Below are 21145 nucleotides of genomic sequence, written 5' to 3'. Positions count from 1 at the left end.
TGTTGTAAATATGAACTGAATCTGTTGAAATTTTCTCAATATATGACATTGATTGAGAACAAAGATTAGATGGACATGGGTAACATCAAACACCTCTCCACAAACTGTAAATAACAAAATGAAGTACTTACAGCATAGACGTCATTAGGAACCACATCTAATAACACTATATTCACAAACAACAGGCAGTATATAAAGAGGTTAAAGATGAAGAATCCAATAAAGGACTTGCTGAGAAAGCGAGGCTGGTTCCGTTTAAACTCAACATGAAATGCCTGAAAGTATACATTATCAACATTAAAATATTTGTTTCATTAAATATCAATCATGCATATTCTTTATAACTTATCTCTGAAGAATTATCAAGCCATTTTCCAAACTTGTACAAAATATTACCATAAAAGCTGCAGAAATCAAACTGAATGTAGATTATTAATAAATCTGTGATAAACATTAGTCCATCCATTCAAATGGCTTACCTCTGCCCAGAAGCAGACGATGAAGGAGAAACAGGAGAGAAGTAGAGGATAATAGGCCATCCACAGGTTGTTGGAGACCAGCTCAGATACATGTAGCTGTAACAGGAATAATACTAATGTACCAACCATTACAATATCATAGCAACCATCACAGTATTGTGTCAAATATTACAGTATCATAGCAACCATTATGGCATCAAAGTAACCATTATAGCATCATAACAACCATCACAGTATTGTGTCAAATATTACAGTATCATAGCAACCATTATGGCATCATAGAAACTAATACAGTATCACAACCACCATAACAGTATCATAGCAACCATTACAGTATTATAGCAACCATTGCGGTTATTGAAAAAACAAAATGATCTCAAATTATCTCAAATTTCTAAAGTCTATAAAATAATAACCTGTATATATAACAGTTCCTGTTTCCACAGGATAATTGGGACTACCTACCTTTGTGAAGAAGTATATGCCTCTAATGGCTGTGGCAAATACGGTAAGTCCAAATAGTAACTTCTGTCCTGTCAGATGAAATGTAGCCTGTTTAAGTGATTTCCTGCCATGACTTATATACTCGTTCCTTATACAGAGGCACTGTAACAAATGATGTCATTATACAACAAATGATGTCAGTATACAACAAATGACGTCAGTATACAACAAATGATGTCAGTATACAACAAACGATGTCAGTATACAACAAATGACGTCAGTATACAACAAATGATGTCAGTATACAACAAATATGGTCAGTATACAACAAATATGGTCAGTATACAACAAATGATGTCAGTATACAACAAATGATGTCAGTATACAACAAATGATGTCAGTATACAACGAATGACGTCAGTATACGACGAATGATGTCAGTATACAACGAATGACGTCAGTATAAAACAAATGATGTCAGTATACAACAAATGACGTCAGTGTTCAACAAATGATGTCAGTATACAACAAATGATGTCACTATACAACAAATGATGTCACTATACAACAAATGATGTCAGTATACAACAAATTACGTCAGTATACAACAAATGACATCACTATACAACAAATGATGTCAGTATACAACAAATGATGTCAGTATACAACAAATGACGTCAATATACAACAAATGATGTCAGTACACAACAAATGATGTCACTATACAACAAATGATGTCAGTACACAACAAATGATGTCAGTATATAACAAATGATGTCAGTATATAACAAATGATGTCACTATACAACAAATGATGTCAGTACACAACAAATGATGTCAGGATATAACAAATGATGTCAGTATATAACAAATGATGTCAGTATATAACAAATGATGTCACTATACAACAAATGATGTCAGTATATATAGTAACTTGTGGTCTGTCGGGTGAAATGTACTGATACATAAAGACCATCATCATCAATCTTTATTTACTACAGAAGGCGATATTGAAAACATTTAAAATTGACAAGAGGAATGAAGGTAACAGGAGCGAGAGTTTAACAAGCGAGAATATTGAGAACCTACATGTGTAAATTAAAAATACTTGTGTGAACAAATGTATCATGTAGATGACACAGTAAATGAAACACTGTACATATCCTGACAAATATACAGGAATCTAACACACCAGTAACACAATATGTAATATAGTGATTACAGAGAATATGCTTATATTAATATAGGATATTGAGTAATAAATACATTAATGAATGAATAAGTTAAATGGGTGTGAAAAATGCATAGAAATTTTTGAATGTAATTTTCCACTTACCAACTGAACCAACGACACCATACTCAGCATAACAAATATACAGCCGAATGCCAGGAAGTAGCCATTGTTGGGGTCCTGACATGTACCTCCCGTAAATTGTACCTAAAACCAGGTCAATGTGAAATTAGAGCTTACCAACATACAGAGGTCAGATAAACCAGGTCAAGGTCAAATTATAGCTTACCTATACGGAGAGGTAGTATACATACAAAACATTTGGACATATGGTAAATAATTTTCAATTAAAAGTGAATAAACTCTGAAGGCATGCACAAAATATACCTCAAAATCCCAACAATTAGTTTACATATACTGACTTTCATTAAAAAAATCATTCTCAGTATACTTACAGGTACTGAAAAATTTTCTCCACAAACTGGGTGAGTGAAAATTCAAAAAAATTTTAATCTTGACACTAATGATATAATGAAGCCAATTTTGTGATATGTATACTTACAATCTTAGATCAAGCTCAGTAAATATTTTAAATCATAAAATGTGACATGTTTTTAGTAGTAGGACATCTGTAGTGATGACAGGTATGTGTAGTTACAGATGTCTGTAACACTGTGTTTGTAAAGTTTTGTGTTTTAATTATTGTTTTACAGAGCAATTGTTTACCTTTACATCACACTGCCTGTAGAATACTAGTGATAACACAATTCATACATTATATGAACATACCAAACAAGCACACTTTCCATCAAGGCATCCACCATGACCTGAACAGTTTGCATGGCAACTGTCATCCAGGTCGTCCATCAGCCAATCATAGGGGACACTGACGGATTGGGAGACTGTACTCATTAGTGGCTGTCAGCACTTCACAACTGCATGAACAACAAACTGTGGACAGAAATTTTTTTATCAAATACTGAATCAAATAAAAGAAACATAAACATTTTTTGTTTTAAACTAAAGTTGAGATAAATATATCATTTCACCCAAAAAGTCACAAGGATAGAACAATGTCTTCATTGACATAAATGACTTTACAATCTCCTTTGTTAGAGTTATTGTTTTTCACTCAGAGGAAAGATCGTGATATAAATCAGACTATATGAGATAACTTAACTGGGATCCTAGATGTGGCAAGTAATTTAACAGGGGCCCTAGTTATATCCGTTAATTTCAAACGAATTTAACAGGGATTCTTGTTGTCTCAGGAATTTTCAGGTAATTTAAAAAGAGACCCTAGTTATGTCAGGTAATTTCACAATTAATTAATGATGGGTACCTGTCATGTCTGCTTGATTGACTTTAATCCTAGTCAAGTTATACAGTCCTACAAGGACTTCATTGTGTTTGTTAACATTACAGGGATCCTTGTTGTGACAGGTAAATTCATACAGTGTTTCTTAGTTGTGATTTCAAAGCTGTAGTAATGTCAAGTAATGTTACTGATGCTCTTAACTGTAACAGGTAAATTCATAACTAACAACAAATATTGCTTCTAAAAACCTTGAAATCGACATGAAAGTTGTTTAAAATTACATTCCAAGCGATATTCTGTCGGCAAGTATTTGTATGTTTTTTTTTACATTTCTTCACTCTCTTTCAAAATTTGTGTTACTAGTCAGTATGTTTATACACACCTTGACACAGGTATTCAACATGTACAGATTATAATCAATGTTCTAAATTGTGATTGTTTATCCAGACAAACAGACAACTGGTGATAACACTGTCTGTCCCAGACACATCTGATAACTGATGGTTATACACATCTCTCATGAAAACTCGTTCAGAGGGTCATACATGTACATGATCAATATACCATTTAATTTTAAGAATTTCTTTTTCTTCCTCTAAATAGATAAATTAATTCTACCTTCATATTTGAATAAAGAGCAGTCGTTCTTTTGCTAACATACAGTGTATCAGATAACACATTTCTAAAACAGATCTAGCTACCTATATATTGCAAATCAGAATATCCTATGGTAAGTTAAGACTTTTGGAGAATCTCAGACCTCTGTAGAGTCTCAGACCTCTGTAGAATCTCAGACCTATGCAGAGTCTCAGACCTCAGGAGAGTCTCAGACCTCTGTAGAATCTCAGACCTATGTAGAGTCTCAGACCTCTGTAGAGTCTCAGATCTCTGTAGAATCTCAGATCTCTGTAGAATCTCAGACTTATGTAGAGTCTCAGACTTATGTAGAGTCTCAGACCTCTGTAGAATCTCAGACCTCAGGAGAACCTCAGATCTCAGGAGAATCTCAGACCTCTGTAGAGTCTCAGATCTCTGTAGAATCTCAGACCTCTGTAGAGTCTCAGACCTCTGTAGAATCTCAGACCTATGTAGAGTCTCAGACCTCTGTAGAATCTCAGACCTCAGGAGAACCTCAGATCTCAGGAGAATCTCAGACCTCAGGAGAACCTCAGATCTCAGGAGAATCTCAGTCCTCTGGAATATCTCAGATCATTATAGAATGCCAGACGTCTGTAGAATCTCACACCTCTGCAGAATCAGGAAAGTCTCATATATCCAGAGAGTCTTAAACCTCAGGAGAATCACAGATCCCCAGAGAATCTCCAATCTTTATAGTGTTTCAGACCTCTGGAATATTTCAGACCTCAATAGAATCTCAGACCTATGCAGAGTCTAAGATCTATGGAGATTCTCATACATTCAGAGAGCCCGATACCTCCAGAGAATCACAGACCTCTGAAGAATCCCCAATCTTTATAGAGTCTCAGACCTCTGGAATATTTCAGACCACCAGAGAAACTCTGACCTCTGGAGAATCACTGGCATTCAATGAACTCTCTGAAGTCTTAAAACTAATCCTACACAAGGTTTTTACCATTGAGCACTTTTACCAACATCCCATAGAGGAAGAAAAAGTATGAAGTATATTATAAACTTACCTTAGTCTATAAGTAGAAAGAGAAACTAGCTGAGGTTTGTCACAGAATAAAAAACATCCCTTTTATTTAGTACTTTTTCCTTATAACAGTTATCACCTGTTTACATGTTGAAGTACACTGTCTATGTGGGTCAGGTGCTCGCTGATAAAGTTCGGGTCAGCTCTGGGATATGCTTCAAGTTCAAGGCAGATCAATAATAGCATGTATGTGACCAATTAACTATGCTGACATGCATTAAACATGCATCAATCAACTTATGTTTAACCTATAATTAACATGTGACCTAAACACTGTGGGTGTTTTAACATACAATATATATATATGACCAGACAGCTGTGGGTGTTTTAACACACAATATACATATATGACCAGACAGCTGTGGGTGTTTAACATACAATATATATATATGACCAGACAGTGAGGGTATTTTAACATACAATATATATATGAACTGACAGCTGTGGGGGTTTTAACACACAAGATATATATGACCAGACAGCTGTAGATGTTTTAACATACAAAATATATATGACTAGAAAGCTGTAGGTGTTTTAACATACAAAATATATATGACTAGAAAGCTGTAGGTGTTTTAACATACAAAATATATATGACTAGAAAGCTGTAGGTGTTTTAACATACAATATATATATGACTAGAAAGCTGTAGGTGTTTTAACATACAATATATATATGACTAGACAGCTGTGGGTGTTTTAACATACAATATATATATGACTAGACAGCTGTGGGTGTTTTAACATACAAAATATATATGACTAGAAAGCTGTAGGTGTTTTAACATACAATATATAAAAGACCTGACAGCTGTGGGTATTTTAACATACAATTTATATGACCTGATAGTTGTGCATGATAAACAGATAAAGAATGTCACATAAGCGCATGTTTTATTTATGTGTAGTTTAGTGTACATATCCCTTCTCACAGCACATGCAATGTGATATACCAACACAAGGATATAACTGGAAATGAAGTAGGAAATTCCACATCCTATCTCTAATATTTACCTGTACTTGGTGCTATAATACAGGAAGGAAATCAGTGAGATAGACACGGATGAGTAAACAGTATCAGGTGTACAGAATGATGTTTTTATATCTAGTCCTAAACATTAACATAACAGTATGATATGTACATTTGTATATTTACGCATCAATTCTACGCTTACACAAAAAAAAAAATGAAATATAGGTAACCCTGGTAAAGTATTAGTTAACTTGCAATATACAGCTTGGTTTGAGAGAACTTCTCTTTAGCTGGATTGGTTGAGCATCAGACTAGTCAGACAGGGGTCCTGGGTTCGAGTGCTAGCAGAGGCATTGAAATAAATAATGACCTCTGTTAAGTTTGTGCTCATGTAGGGATCCAAGAATACTTTGTGGTACTTACACAAGCATTGCTATAACACCTGGAAACTCAAAGACGAGTTAACTACTGGGATACAAATATAATATTACACCGGTAACCCTGGTAAACATTAACTTCAATATACTGTTTGGCTCGAGGGAACTTCTCTTCAGTTCGACTGGTTGAGATCAGACATAAGTAAGCCAGTTCAAATCCTAGTTGAGGCATTGAAATAAAAAATGACCTCCGTTTCATATTGTAAAATGTTTAAACAACACAGATCCAAATCCACATGTACAAACATACATGACATCACTGTAGTCATGGTGACAGATCTAGAGGGGTGTACACAAGTCACCCCATCCCCGACAGTATGATATGAAATGTTAATGGTTAGTGGTTAAACTCTTGAAATCCAACCCACAACTGGAATGTGATAGGTAAACATGGAGAACATGTGAGGATGTCTCCATGTGTTGACGTCTAATGTGATTACTAACCGGGTCAGTGTGAGTGAGACTCAGATTAGATTATGAGATCTAGGACTGGGTCGTGTGGTAGAAAATAAAAGTTATATAAAGATATATAATACCTATAAATATTCTTTATTTATGTACGACACTTATCATACTTTGTCATGAGACATAATCATTTTCATGATAAATACAAATAATCCACCTTTTTAATCATAAAAATCATTAATTATCTAAAATTTATCAAATAAACATGTTTGAACGCAAGAATCTATTCAATAGCATTAAGTATCAATATTTTACTAAACAGCAATTACTGGTAAACTCATTATATTGAAATAAGGAAATAATACAGGGCTGCAAGATGTTTTTATGATTCAAATCACAATTATTAGTTTGAATGATATATAATCATTAGGCCTTTAATCTTCATGATAAAATCGTATCCTTTGTTTGTTTTCATACACGTCAAGCACATGAACACAAATCGACACGTCTAAACTTCAAAAGATGCATAATGATATTTTCCCACACTTTATGCTTATTCTCTTCGAGTTTTCAAATTGAATATGAATATTAGGGATATACAGTAAAAACTGACACAGATCCATACCTAGCACATGTGATTATATGGTAGTTAAATTAAGAACAATCATGCATTGCAGACAATATGAGTGACCCTCGCATCCCAAAGTGGTACAAAATGTGAAGTGAAATGAGAAGTGTAGAGTAATTTGGGCTGTGTTATGAGCTGTTCTGTCCATGAGAAACTATGTTTAATATCTAAAGATTTTAAGCTCTGATAGGGGAATAATTTTTAGTTTCATGCTGGTATGAAAGAAAAACCAATTTGTAAAACTTATCACGTACGCACACTCATTCAGTATGCAAATCGGTTTTTTTTTTCCCGTACCTGAACGAAATGAGAAAGTCCTATCAAATCTGATTTTTAAGCTACGTTTCAAAAACAAAAATAACAAATAAATGCATAAATTTGATAATTTAATGAAGGATTAATTCACAACAAATCACTCTGCATAAAGGCTTGTGTGACATGATGTGATGTCACTGACGGCTAATTTGTACCAATCACAGTTATTAAAGATTCATTTAAGAGTGGGCTTGTCACATTCCAAATGGAAATGTACAGTGTCAGAGAGTGGTAAGTGCTGTTGAACTATAAGCAGTAGTAGTAACTTGGCTAGGAATCCTTGCTGATTCCAATACAATACAGAAAGTATCACTTACGTTTGCTAGTTTCTCAGCTAATTTACCATCAGAAAATCATTTTTAACATTAAAGCCAAAGGCAAGATTAAAATTGATCTTGTAATCCATAAGTCGGACACAACATTTATTCCTGGACAACGTTTTGATCTTGTGTTGTAATATTGCTTTCAGTCCAAAGTTCAAAATATTTTGAAATATAAAGTAACAGACTTTTTAGCTGATAAATCTGTATTTTGTTTGTTGTTTTTATTTTGAATACATCGTAAAATATTTAAATATTTAATGATGTTGTGGTCAGTTTTTGTTTACATGATTGAATGTGTAAACATATTCCATTCATACAAAAGGTGTTCTGACAGACACAATTATCAAGTGGGAGGAGGTAGACTTGATAACGATCATCAAGAAATGGAAAGAAAAAATCAACAAATCAAAACGTTGTAATTTGTGTATATATAATGAAAAAATAATTATTACCTTATATCATAAATGATAAATGAAACTTTTGACCTGTGACCTAGCTTTTGAAAGCAGAGGGTTAAAATGTGAACTTGTACAAAATGTGACGTTTGTTACCAAGTGTATAAAGTATCAGAACAAAGAAATACATGAGGTTGTCGATTTGTAACATATTTTCACAGTCGGATAAGAAATGCAGCCTGAAGAGGTGTTGTCATTTAAAACATGTAATGGCAGATCACTAAACCCTAAATTAACAACATTTACCTTATATGCTGGGTTTATAGAACAATCCTCAGACAGCTAGTATATAAAGTTACATGTATTTCGCAAGACAGTCTCCCATAAAAAAAATGTTGTTTGAAAATAGCTTACATACAAATCATAACATGCATGAAATAATTAATGTAATTTCTATAATTTAAGCAAAAAGCCGAGATCTGACATGTTCAACAAAGATCTATGTTTTAACAATGATCACTAATTGAGGAGTGCCCCTAGTTACTGAAATATTTACATTGTATTTCGTCATATTGAAATAAAACAAAGTTGACGTTTATAACATGAAATTTAAAAAAAAAATCAATGTGAAATTGCTTAATATTCAATGATTGACTTGACTTGGATTGACAATACAACATAGTCCATCGATCTTACCTTTTCGCTTTAGCTAGCAATTGTTAAATGTCAGTGTCTCACTCTCACGTGGCTTCCTAGTTTCACTTTTAATCAGCTGTTCGAACACCTCGGAAATGATAACCGAAATAGATCGAAAACACCCGAAAGGCCTGACGCAGTGAAAATGGCGACTCCCATGTGGACCAGAGTCGTGCGGCAAGGTTGTTGTCGATTTTGTCGTCTACAAAAGTGAGTTGAGATGTTAAGTTATTTATGATATTTACTACATAGCTTTATGCTCTAGAATTTTCATTCTCATTTGGCTCATGGGAATTTAATAGGGTGGATAGACCGCAAATGGTACATTCCGAGTTTACCAGATTTCATGTTTAGTTGTTTATGACAGGACTTACGGGACTTTCATATTTGCGTTGGACTGTGTCCATAACTTACCATATTGGATCAGTGCAATGATAATAAGCACATGCTGTATCACCATTTTCTTTATATCTAGGTTTACTCCGGTAATATGTTATATTTCTGAAAATATTAAGTTGCGGTCAAGTGATGAAGTAAGGTTGAATATTTTGTTGTTTCGATAGAGAAAATCACACAGAAGATAAAGAACGGTTAGGTAGATCTATATCTGAACATATTTATTATGTCTCCACTAGCTTTGAACGAATGGAGACTTATGGTTTTAGTACTAATTCTAAATTAGTGATAGCATGAACACAACTTATGAATACAGTTACAATGATGACCCAAGGAAATAGAAAATGTCATTGATGCTCATTTTCTTAGAGCTAGGTAGGAATATTGGTCTGTAAACTTTGATATGTGGTTATGCTGTTTACACCAGTCAGCTTTGGTCAACCTTATACCTGACACTGAAAAGTACGGAGACCGCTTATAAAGCCAATAACACTAAAATGATTCATTTTTCTTATTGGTTGCTGATAGGGTGCTTTTGCCACTCCAGTTACAGACTATACATCGTTTTGCGGTTGGCTTTGCTTAATGTTGATGATAATCTCATATAGATGGAATACTTCACATTTGTGCTTTATGGACGGTCATGAACAATTATAGTATGATGTTTATTTTCAGTGTGAAACAAAGAGCATTCAGTGTTAAAGGTGGGGAGACTACTAACATTTCCAAAGTACCATTGACAGAACGGTTGCCAGGGTTACCACAGCCAAAATATGCAACTTTAGACAACCAGAAACAGGTGACACAGGTCACAACACTTGAGAATGGACTGCGAGTGGCATCAGAAAACAAATTTGGACATTTTTGTACTGTAGGAGGTGTGTATTTATCGACATGTGTCACATATTGACTTTAGGATATTTGTAGGCTTGAGTTACATTTACAGTAGGATGTATATATTAAGACATGTGTCATACAATTTACTTGGTGCCTATAAAAATCTCCAATATGCACTGTTATTTGTTAGTGTATAAAACAATCTTTGTATTAAATTCTGGCTTAACCTATCCCATGTCTAGTTGTAAATCATCCATTTACGTTGCCAAACAGAGGAATGCAGCAAGTTTTCTGGCTGATAGTACTAAATGACAACATCCTTTAGCAAAGTCCACACTTCTAATTGTATAAAAACATATTGTTTTTTTTTATCAAAAAATTTTGTTTGTTTTTAGTGTTAGTTGACTCAGGATCTAGATATGAAGTTGCATATCCAAGTGGAATATCCCATTTTTTGGAGAAGTTAGCATTTAATGTAAGTAACTGATATCTTAGGATGACATTTCTTGTATGTGTTCTGACATAAAATAAACTGTTTTTTGAGCTTTAAGCAAGTGATATTACATTTAACGATGAATTAAGATCCTTCAACACTATAGATTGGCTGGTAATTGTTGATCGTCTTTTACAATTAATGAAGTCTTTAAAGTGAATATAAACAACAAAACTGATGTTAACTATACTAGAATACTGAGTATTGATGTAATATTTTTATACTTAAAGGAAAATTTAGGCATTCATATTTCGTAATAATTCTTATTGTTCGACATTTCATTGACCAATTCATAATTTAATTAGCATGGTTGAAAATATTTCTCATCATTGTTCTTATTCTTTCAGTCAACTTCACAGTATAGCCGAGATGAAATTTTCCAGATTTTAGAAAAACATGGTGGTATCACAGATTGCTTGTCAGCCAGGTAAAACTTTATTTAGTTTCCAAGATCATGACCTCAAGATTTCCCACAACAACACTTAAATTGTAACATGCACAAGACTTTGGTTTGAGAGCAAACTAAAATACATAAAAATACCCAGATTGTCACTCTGATAGCCTCATACCTTTACACCTCTCACCTTTAGGGTGGTCATATGGTGCAAAGGTAACATACTTGTCTTTTACGGAGTCATCCAAGTTTCAGTTCTCTGAATGGACTAAAAATATAGTGGGTTACCTGACCTACCGTATGGGATTTCTCTGGGTACTCTGGTTTCAGTTCCATCCCACAATTAAACCCCTTGTGTGCTTACATCTGGATCAATAAGAGTGGTTAGTATCAGTTCAATTAGCTTGTTGCGAAATAAAGATATTTTATACATCTGATCTAAATATCAACTTTATCACACAGATACCACCGCCTTCCTACCTTTTCTTCTAATCAAAGAACACTTTTTTTGTTTAGTTGGCCTGCTACTTTTACACATCTGATGGAAACATCCACTTTGTCTCAAATGTTTCATATCTATTTAAACAGCAACTTTTTTTCATACAGTTGATCCCTACCTTTAAATATCGGAGCTAAACAATGACTGTAACAATGACTAGGATATGTAACCCTGGAATATATTTTACACTATGCGTCCTCTTTTGATTTATTTGGAGAAATGTTATTCATCATATTCTCTGTGATGTTATTAAAGACAGTCTTTATCTGGCAGATAGTTAGATCAAATTGAAAAGAATCCAGTTATTCCTCCAATCATTTTGGTTCTTATAAAAGCAATTTAAAATTCTGTTGTAGAGATACGTTGATATATGCAATGTCAGCCGAGTCTTCAGCGCTTCCTTTACTGTCCAATATTTTGGCAGAGGTCACTCTACGACCAAAGTTAACTGAACAAGAGGTAAGTAGAGTGTGTGGATTGTTTTTCGCTGATATCATATCATCATGATTTAGGAAACTGATGATATAATTGCTGCCCATTTTTAGCCCAGTCCAGCATCATCAGGGTGTTAAAATCACTCTGTGTCTGTAGTCCTCATCTGTATGTCCTTGCACTATTTTGTTATTGCTAATTCTTTAAAAGTGCTGAATAGATAACCATAAAATTTGTTATGAAGTTTCCTCTCATTCCCTAGCTGTACCCTTGTTATTCTAGGACTTATAAAAAAGAAATAGAATGGCTGAAAGGCACCCATTTGGGATTTTTGCTGAGAAAGAACGGAATTTATCTTTGTCAAATTTCATACCTAGGTTCTCCTGGTCTGTAATTGTAACCTTTTCATTTTGTTTTAATCAGAATAGCAAAATTGCTGACAGGGATGATCTTGGATTTTGATAATGAAAGTTTGTTAAATTACTATTTCTTTAGAAGGACAGAATGGCTCTTTCTCACATCTTATAGGATAGTTCCTGTTTGTCCTTGGTTGTGCTGTTTTGATTTTGGGACTGTTCAGAAAAACTATGTGGCTGACAGAGGACTGTCTGTGATTTGGCAGATTATGACCGTGATGTAATAAGTGGAATTTTCAAATTTCATATAATTAAGAACAAAAACAGGAGAAAAAGGGATAAGATCCAACTTTTACAGGACAAATAAAGATCAGACAGTAGAGGACTCCAAGATCTCTCCGGGATCTCTTGTATATATGTGTATTTATGAATTTGTGTTTTTTTTTTAATTTTGTTTATTTATTAAACATGAATAAAATACTTTGTTAAATTAAATGCTTCAGCTTTGTTATTGTTTAAAATTAAGTTTGAATTAAAAAATACAACTAATTGCTCTTTACTTTAGATATAATTAAAAAAAAAATAGAACAAATTGCAGTTTACTTCGGAGATAATCAGAAAATATAATTAAAATTTCTTTTGATTTCATTTTAGATTGATGATTCGAGGAACATCGTGACATACGAACTAGAGTCTATTGAAATGAACCCTGATCCTGAATCTATACTTATAGAAATGTCACATGCAGTAAGTTGTTAACTCTAAAGCTGTATTTATAACATTGAAGGAAGTTATTACCTGCAATATTTTGCAGTATATACCTGGGTATTTTCTATTCATGTAAGCTTGTCTAAAATTGTTTAAAAGCATAAAAGAATTATTTTTGAATATTTTACAGAAAACTCCTTATTGAATCCTGAATGTTCACGATGCCATGTTTATAAAAACCTACTAATTTGGTGTTATGATTTCTAATTCATTGTTAATTGTGGTAGTATTATTGATTTACCATTTTTAACACATGTGTTTGTTAATTGTTTTGTCTAGGCTGCCTACCAGAATAACACACTTGGCCTGCCCAAGCTTTGTCCAAACAAGAATATCCCTGTCATGGACCGCAGTGCTCTTCTCTCATACATGCATCACCACCACACACCTGACAGGATGGTGGTTGCTGGCGTTGGTGTTGATCACCAACAGTTTGTGGAAGCTGTCAAGGAAAGCTTCCTCAACAAAAAGCCAGTATGGCATGATGATCCTAAACTCATCAATCCGTCTGCTGCCCGAGATAAATCTATTGCTCAATACACAGGTGGCCAAGTAAAGGTAGGTTACCCTCCTGGTTTTTACAGTGAGGATGTGGGACCTAAGAAAGGGGAAGTTTTCACAGGAATGGATGAGCTGTTTATCCTAGTCCATAGCTAAAACCTGTGTTGTTTATAGGGGCATTTGTTTTACTGTAAAATCATTCATTTTTGTGGTGGATTTATTTTCCTTTGATGATAAAAATAGACATGGAATTTAGTACTAGTAGATTTTGTAAGCAAGATTTATTCATGAAATCAAGTGTCAACAAACATGCACATTTTTTGTTTTTTTTATAAGACCACAAAACCTGTTTGTGTTTTGTAGGTAAGTAAGGACCTGTCAGCTGTCAGTCTGGGCCCTAATCCCATGCCTGATCTGGCCCATCTTGTCTTAGGCTTGGAGAGCTGTTCCCACAAGGAGGATGACTTTGTACCATTTTGTGTCCTTAACATCCTGTTGGGAGGAGGCAGTTCATTCTCGTCAGGGGGGCCAGGCAAGGGAATGTACACTCGACTTTATACACATGTCCTTAACAGGTAAGTAAGAGGGGCGTGGCAAGGAAATGTACACTCAACATTATACACATGTCCTCAACAGGTGAGTCAGGGAGGCCTGACAACGGAATATACACTCAATTCTATACACATATCCTAAACAGATGAGTCAGAGAGGCCTAGTAATGTTGATCCTATTTGCTAACTCATAGACCACAAAATTTATTGTCTAACCATTGTCTAGCTGTTTACCATAGAACTTAGTTACTTCTTTGATATTTATTTCCTGTAGTGGTTCTAGTGATATATTCTATGTCCCTGCCTTTTCATGGGGTTGGGCATTTAGTGTTAACCTCGTCAGTCATTTTGTCATTTTCATCACAGCTTTGTTTCTGTTTGTTTATTCTTTAAAGGATTCAGGAACAAACCTACAGCAGTTTGCTATGTAGTTGTTTAGTAAAAATGTGCTGAGCAAGTTCTGATTTTTTAAAAATTTTTGATCTCCGCAGGCAGAACTTCAATTTTGTATTATGAGCCATGAATTAAAAAGGAATATTTGCTTTGTTGAAGGTACCATTGGATAAACAGTGCATCTGCTGTAAATCATGCATATGAAGACACTGGCCTCTTCTGCATTCATTGTAGCTCCCATCCAGACAAGGTAAGGTGTAGATACCACTAATATGTGGTTAAAATGATTTTTAAAAAATTGTGCCAGAAAATCAAACTGATTAGAATGATCTCTACAAAAATGATTTTCTTCTGTGAGAAATGAAAGAAAATTTCTGAAACAATTGCAATATTATAAAAATGTTGCATTTCAGGATTTTTTCTTTCACTCCTACACATTATTGAAGGACTGTAAAACCAGCATTCTAAAATAATTATCATGTAATGCATTTTTTCCATTTGATATTTTTCCTGTTCTAATCCCTGATATACTCCTGAATTACCAAGTTGTTGCTATGACAATCATTGTGACACTAGCCTAAATATTGCGACCATCTTTCTTGTTGAAGCAGATAACTGACCTTGATATTGGAGAAATTTATTATACCGATATGCTCAAATGTGTCATTGAAATATGAGGAGAGTATGATGTTGATAATTTAAGTGACACATTCTGATTTGCTTTTCTCCATTTTCAATTGACTTTGTTGCCAATGTCAGAATTTCTATACATAAATCCTAATTACCATTGGAAAGAATTGTGCTGATATCTTTGGAGGGGTTCATCATCACTTGTCTGCAATGTTTGATTTTAAATTGAATGGCAGAGTGGGTGATAGCAAAAATTTGGTATCTTCATTATACCCCAGTATGCATAAAAGCAAGCCTAATATTGTCATCTTACCAAAAAATGCATTACTCTGCTGTGAAGTCTGTACAGTTTTTAAGTACATTTGATAAGAGTACATTTGCACTAAATGATTATATTTGGGTGTGTACATTTTCATAAAATGTTTATGTTTATATTTACAGTTGGGTGAGCTGGCAGAGGTCATCACTCAGGAACTCTGTGAAACTGCAGGCAACATTCGTGTGGTATGTGTTTTACCTTTTGACATTTTGAAATACTTTGATTGGCCTAAAGGTGTTTAAATTTTGGTTAGCATGGGTTGGATTCCACTTCATGCAGTCTCATATGTTAAATCAAAAAGGAGAATAAATTATTTGTATCATTGTTTTATTGACAACCCATGGTGAAATTATCAAACCAAGATATAAAATATTTGGTGAAATATCTCTATATGTAATATAAAAAGGTATTAGGTGTAAGATGTAAACTAGGCATGGGAGAATGTTGTTTAACCTGGGTACAGGAGAGTGATGCTTTAACCTAGATAGAGGAAAGTATTGTTTTAACCTAGGTGTAGGAGAGTGTTGTTTTACCTGCTAGGTACAGGAGAGTGTTGTTTTAACCTAGGTGTAGGAAAGTATTTTTTAACCTGGGTATAGGAAAGTGTTGTTTAATGAAGATGCAGGAGAGTGTTGTTTTGACATACCTATAGGTGAGTGTTATTTTAATGAAGGTACAGGAGAGTGTTGTTTTAACCTACTTGGTACATGAGAGTGTTGTTTTAAACTTACAGGAGGAGCTTGAACGAGCGAAGACACAACTGCAATCCATGTTGATGATGAACCTTGAAATGCGTCCTGTCATGTTTGAAGATGTTGGGCGCCAGGTACTTGCCAATGGACACCGACGGCCTGTCGAGTACTATTTTGATGCAATTGGTAAGCATTTTAAAGATGTACATTGCTGTCAGCCCATGTCAGACTTGTCATCCCCTGCACAACAAAGTTGGCGGGGGATATTCAAATGGGTTCTGTTGGATCGTCTGCTGCTTTCAGCATGATGTCTTTTGAAGGACTAGTAGGATTTTGATGAAACCTTGATGGTACTATTGTTGCTGTAATGCCTTGCCCAAGTTCGATTAATGGCAAATTCCCATATCTAATGAGGCTGCTGTGACCTGATTGGCTGATATCTTTTCCAGTTTCCAGTGTTGCTCACTTTAAATGTATATATTTTACAAATGAACATGGGCGGGGAATCTTGATGACTGTCCTTGTTCATATGCTGAACGCCATAAAAAACGCAAGTACATTTTCATGTGAAAATTTTTAGTTGTGACCTTTTGTATACTACTGTTAATATATTGATAATAAAAAATTTGAATAAATCAGTAAAAATTCAGTTCCTGTTTTTGATTTCTTACAAAAACATATCTTGAGTTAGACTTGCATTTCTTTTGGGGCTCAGTATATATACATCAGATCCCATTGTAACTTCTGAATATCATTGCCATTTTTATAACACTGAACATTCTGTCAGAGGTCACTAAAGAGTGCCAGTTATGTTTTCTGTTTTTCACATTAATTCTGTATTTTTCACAAGAACGTATCCTTTCTCCTTCAGGGAATATCACAGGTGCTGATGTACAGAGAGTGGCAAGTCGCATGCTCAAGACAAAACTGAGTGTAGCAGCTTATGGAAATCTGTCAAAACTGCCATCATATGAGGATTTGCAGTCACACCTTGGAGGAAAAGGCAGCTTGTATAGACAGTTCAACCCATTTAGAATGAGGCGGTGATCATGTGTCACTATAGTCTGTGTTAGAGATATATATTGTATTGTCGAGACCAAAGTGGACAGAACTGGATATGATATTAAAGCTATTTCAGTGTGTCATTTTAAATGGCTGCTTTGGTAAAAACACAAAACAGGAGCAACAACAAACTTGTTGGTGTTGTGTGTAGTGTTTCTGTGAGAAGTAATATTGACTTACCTAAGCATTACAAAACTTTCTCAGTGATGAAGGGTGATATCATGTGTATGTGATGTTTATGCTGGTATCATATTTGAGGGGTATATCGTGATACTTATGTTTGTCAGTCGTGTTCCATTTTGTCGTGTCCTATTCAAAGTCAGGTCATGAGAACTCTTGATTTAGTTCAGGTTTATCATGCAGTTTCATAACATCAAGTCCTACACCTTGTGAAGGTGATCATTACTTAATTGTCAAAAGGTCATGTTATGCATTGGAATGGAGCATTCATGTCTTTCAGACATATTCTAGTTTGTCTACATTTATATCCAGGGTGAATGTATTTACAAAAGTAATTAACAGAATTTATATATCAGTAAAAAACAGGAAATAGTTGCAGCTGTCTTTTGTCATCTATAGCAAACTCTCCCAGTTGATGTAGTCTTGGAAGATAAAGGATGTTTTATGTGTACATAGAAAACTATGAAGAATGCTGTTTATATTGTAAAATTGTTATTCAATCCAAGTCATAGTTCTGAAGCTATACTAAAATTTTTGTAGTAGAAAGCGAGGACCAAGGAGAATTTCGAAGTAAGTACAACACAAGATCAGTTCAATTTGTTTACATTGTCAGTGCCCTCGGCCACTGATGTAACATGGAGCGTACTTTGTTTACATTATCAGTGCCCTCATTCACTGATGTAACATGGAGCGTACTTTGTTTACATTATCAGTGCCCTCGTCCACTGATGTAACATGTAGCGTACTTTGTTTACATTATCAGTGCCCTCGTCCACTGATGTAACATGTAGCGTACTTTGTTTACATTATCAGTGCCCTCGTTCACTGATGTAACATGGAGCGTACTTTGTTTACATTATCAGTGCCCTCGTTCACTGATGTAACATGGAGCGTACTTTGTTAACATTGTCAGTGCCCTCGTCCACTGATGTAACATGGAGTGTACTTTGTTTACATTATCAGTGCCCTCGTCCACTGATGTAACATGGAGTGTACTTTGTTTACATTATCAGTGCCCTCGTCCACTGATGTAACATGGAGTGTACTTTGTTTACATTATCAGTGCCCTCGTCCACTGATGTAACATGGAGCGTACTTTGTTTACATTATCAGTGCCCTCGTCCACTGATGTAACATGGAGTGTACTTGAACAGTAACTACAGTGAATGACCATATCAACAACACTATGCCATCAACCAACTGAATTATTTACATTTTGACATCATGTACATTGAATCAATAATTCAAGAAATATCAACTCTATTTATCTCATTTCATTATGAGGAAGGATGCTGAGTATTTGTTTTCTATGTTTTTAAGCTAGTAAATTGTCTTGTTTTTTGAAATTAAAATGAGAATGAACTTACCATGATTTGCTGTTGTTTTTCTAGAAAAGATATGTAGTAAATAGGTGTGCTAAAATCTAGTACATCGAGATGTAGATTACAACAGTTTAATGTATTTTAGCCCTCCTGTTTACATTATGTGCTGCAGCTAGGTGTCTATTAATTTATATCAATGTGCTTTGTCCTTTGGTTATTTCGGCCATGGAATATTGCAACTGAAACTTTTGAAAAAGGACTGATAAAATGATTGTTTTATTTTCTTTTGGTGAAGTTCTCAATTTTTTATGTGCCACTACCATGATCACTTCACATATAAATAAAGGTTTTTTTAAGAACTCTCTTCTGTCCAATCCCAACTTCATGATTGCTTCCTGACTGGAATTTTTTTATTTCGTGTTTCTGTATATTTTAACTCGGAGTCCCTTTGAACCTGTCCAATCCATACTCCATGATTGCTTCCTGACTGGAATTTTTTATTTCATGTTTATTCAGAATCATACCACTGAGTGATGACATACAGGGTTTCTAGCAAACATGAGAAAGTAAAGTCCCACCAGCAGTCTACCATCTAGTCATTTACAAAAGTTATACAATACTGGTGACTTTTAACGTATGATTCTATTCAAGTAGAAGGATAAAGAAGTATTGAGAGAAAAACCCACCTGCTCATGCTCCATACTTCTTTGTGTTTGAGGAGTCAAACACAATCTGGTCATTGTGGGGAAAAGTGAGAAAGTTACATTTGACAAAGATATTATTATTGTCCCACCTTAGCAGAATCTCAACTGACCCAGTATTCATGCATCTTAATGTCCCACCCTCAGCAGAACCTCAACTGACCCAGTATTCATGCATCTTAATGTCCCACCCTCAGCAGAACCTCAACTGACCCAGTATTCATGCATCTTAATGTCCCACCCTCAGCAGAATCTCAACTGACCCAGTATTCATGCATTTTAATGTCCCACCCTCAGCAGAATCTCAACTGACCCAGTATTCATGCATCTTAATGTCCCACCCTCAGCAGAACCTCAACTGACCCAGTATTCATGCATCTTAATGTCCCACCCTCAGCAGAACCTCAACTGACCCAGTATTCATGCATCTTAATGTCCCACCCTCAGCAGAACCTCAACTGACCCAGTATTCATGCATCTTAATGTCCCACCCTCAGCAGAATCTCAACTGACCCAGTATTCATGCATTTTAATGTCCCACCCTCAGCAGAATCTCAACTGACCCAGTATTCATGCATCTTAATGTCCCACCCTCAGCAGAACCTCAACTGACCCAGTATTCATGCATCTTAATGTCCCACCCTCAGCAGAACCTCAACTGACCCAGTATTCATGCATCTTAATGTCCCACCCTCAGCAGAACCTCAACTGACCCAGTATTCATGCATCTTAATGTCCCACCCTCAGCAGAATCTCAACTGACCCAGTATTCATGCATTTTAATGTCCCACCCTCAGCAGACTCTCAACTGACCCAGTATTCATGCATCTTAATGTCCCAACCTGTGCAGAATCTCAATTGGCTGGGTATTCATGCATCTTAATGTCCCACCCTCAGCAGAATCTCAATTGGCTGGGTATTCATGCATCTTAATGTCCCACCCTCAGCAGAATCTCAATTGGGCTGGGTATTCATACCTCTTAATGTCCCACCCTCAGCAGAATCTCAATTGGCTGGGTATTCATACCTCTTAATGTCCCACCCTCAGCAGAATCTCAATTGGCTTGGTATTCATGCATCTTAATGTCCCACCCTCAGCAGAATCTCAATTGACTTGGTATTCATGCACCTTAATGTCCCACCCTGTGCAGAATCTCAATTGGCTTGGTATTCATGCATCTTAATGCTTAGACTTGTGTTCTAATACCAAGACGTGTTAAATGTTTCTTTTCTCAGACCTTTGGCTGATATTAAATTGAATTTCCTCCATTCAGTGATGCTCTAGACCAACAGAAAAAGAG

General features: G+C 35.1%; 2 protein-coding genes across 2 annotated transcripts in view; one reads left to right on the top strand and one right to left on the bottom strand.

Moving 5' to 3' along the window:
- The window catches only part of LOC132554421 (uncharacterized), a 30535-nt gene extending 21188 nt beyond the window's left edge, over positions 1 to 9347 (bottom strand). Inside the window, exons 1-6 of the mRNA XM_060218739.1 lie at positions 9319 to 9347; positions 2944 to 3105; positions 2260 to 2361; positions 945 to 1085; positions 480 to 575; positions 132 to 275 (exon numbers count right to left, since the gene is read on the bottom strand). Coding sequence (XP_060074722.1) covers positions 132 to 275; positions 480 to 575; positions 945 to 1085; positions 2260 to 2361; positions 2944 to 3066 — 606 coding nt within the window. The 5' untranslated portion in view covers positions 3067 to 3105; positions 9319 to 9347. The remainder of the gene's footprint in view (positions 1 to 131; positions 276 to 479; positions 576 to 944; positions 1086 to 2259; positions 2362 to 2943; positions 3106 to 9318) is intronic.
- Positions 9348 to 9463: 116 nt separating this feature from the next.
- Positions 9464 to 19166, top strand: LOC132554408 (mitochondrial-processing peptidase subunit alpha-like). The gene is made up of 12 exons (XM_060218723.1): positions 9464 to 9528; positions 10390 to 10592; positions 10947 to 11026; positions 11392 to 11471; positions 12294 to 12396; positions 13380 to 13472; positions 13773 to 14051; positions 14358 to 14569; positions 15098 to 15188; positions 16010 to 16072; positions 16621 to 16765; positions 17451 to 19166. The coding sequence occupies exons 1-12, from the start codon at positions 9464 to 9466 to the stop codon at positions 17624 to 17626; spliced, it is 1590 nt and encodes a 529-aa protein (XP_060074706.1). The 3' UTR covers positions 17627 to 19166.
- The last annotated feature ends 1979 nt before the right edge of the window (positions 19167 to 21145 follow it).

Source organism: Ylistrum balloti, unplaced genomic scaffold (assembly GCF_031769215.1).
Source record: "Ylistrum balloti isolate Yb309-2 unplaced genomic scaffold, AGI_CSIRO_Ybal_v1 Utg370402, whole genome shotgun sequence".
In the NCBI taxonomy this organism is placed as follows: Eukaryota; Metazoa; Mollusca; class Bivalvia; order Pectinida; family Pectinidae; genus Ylistrum; species Ylistrum balloti.
This window is presented reverse-complemented; position numbering and strand designations above follow the sequence as displayed.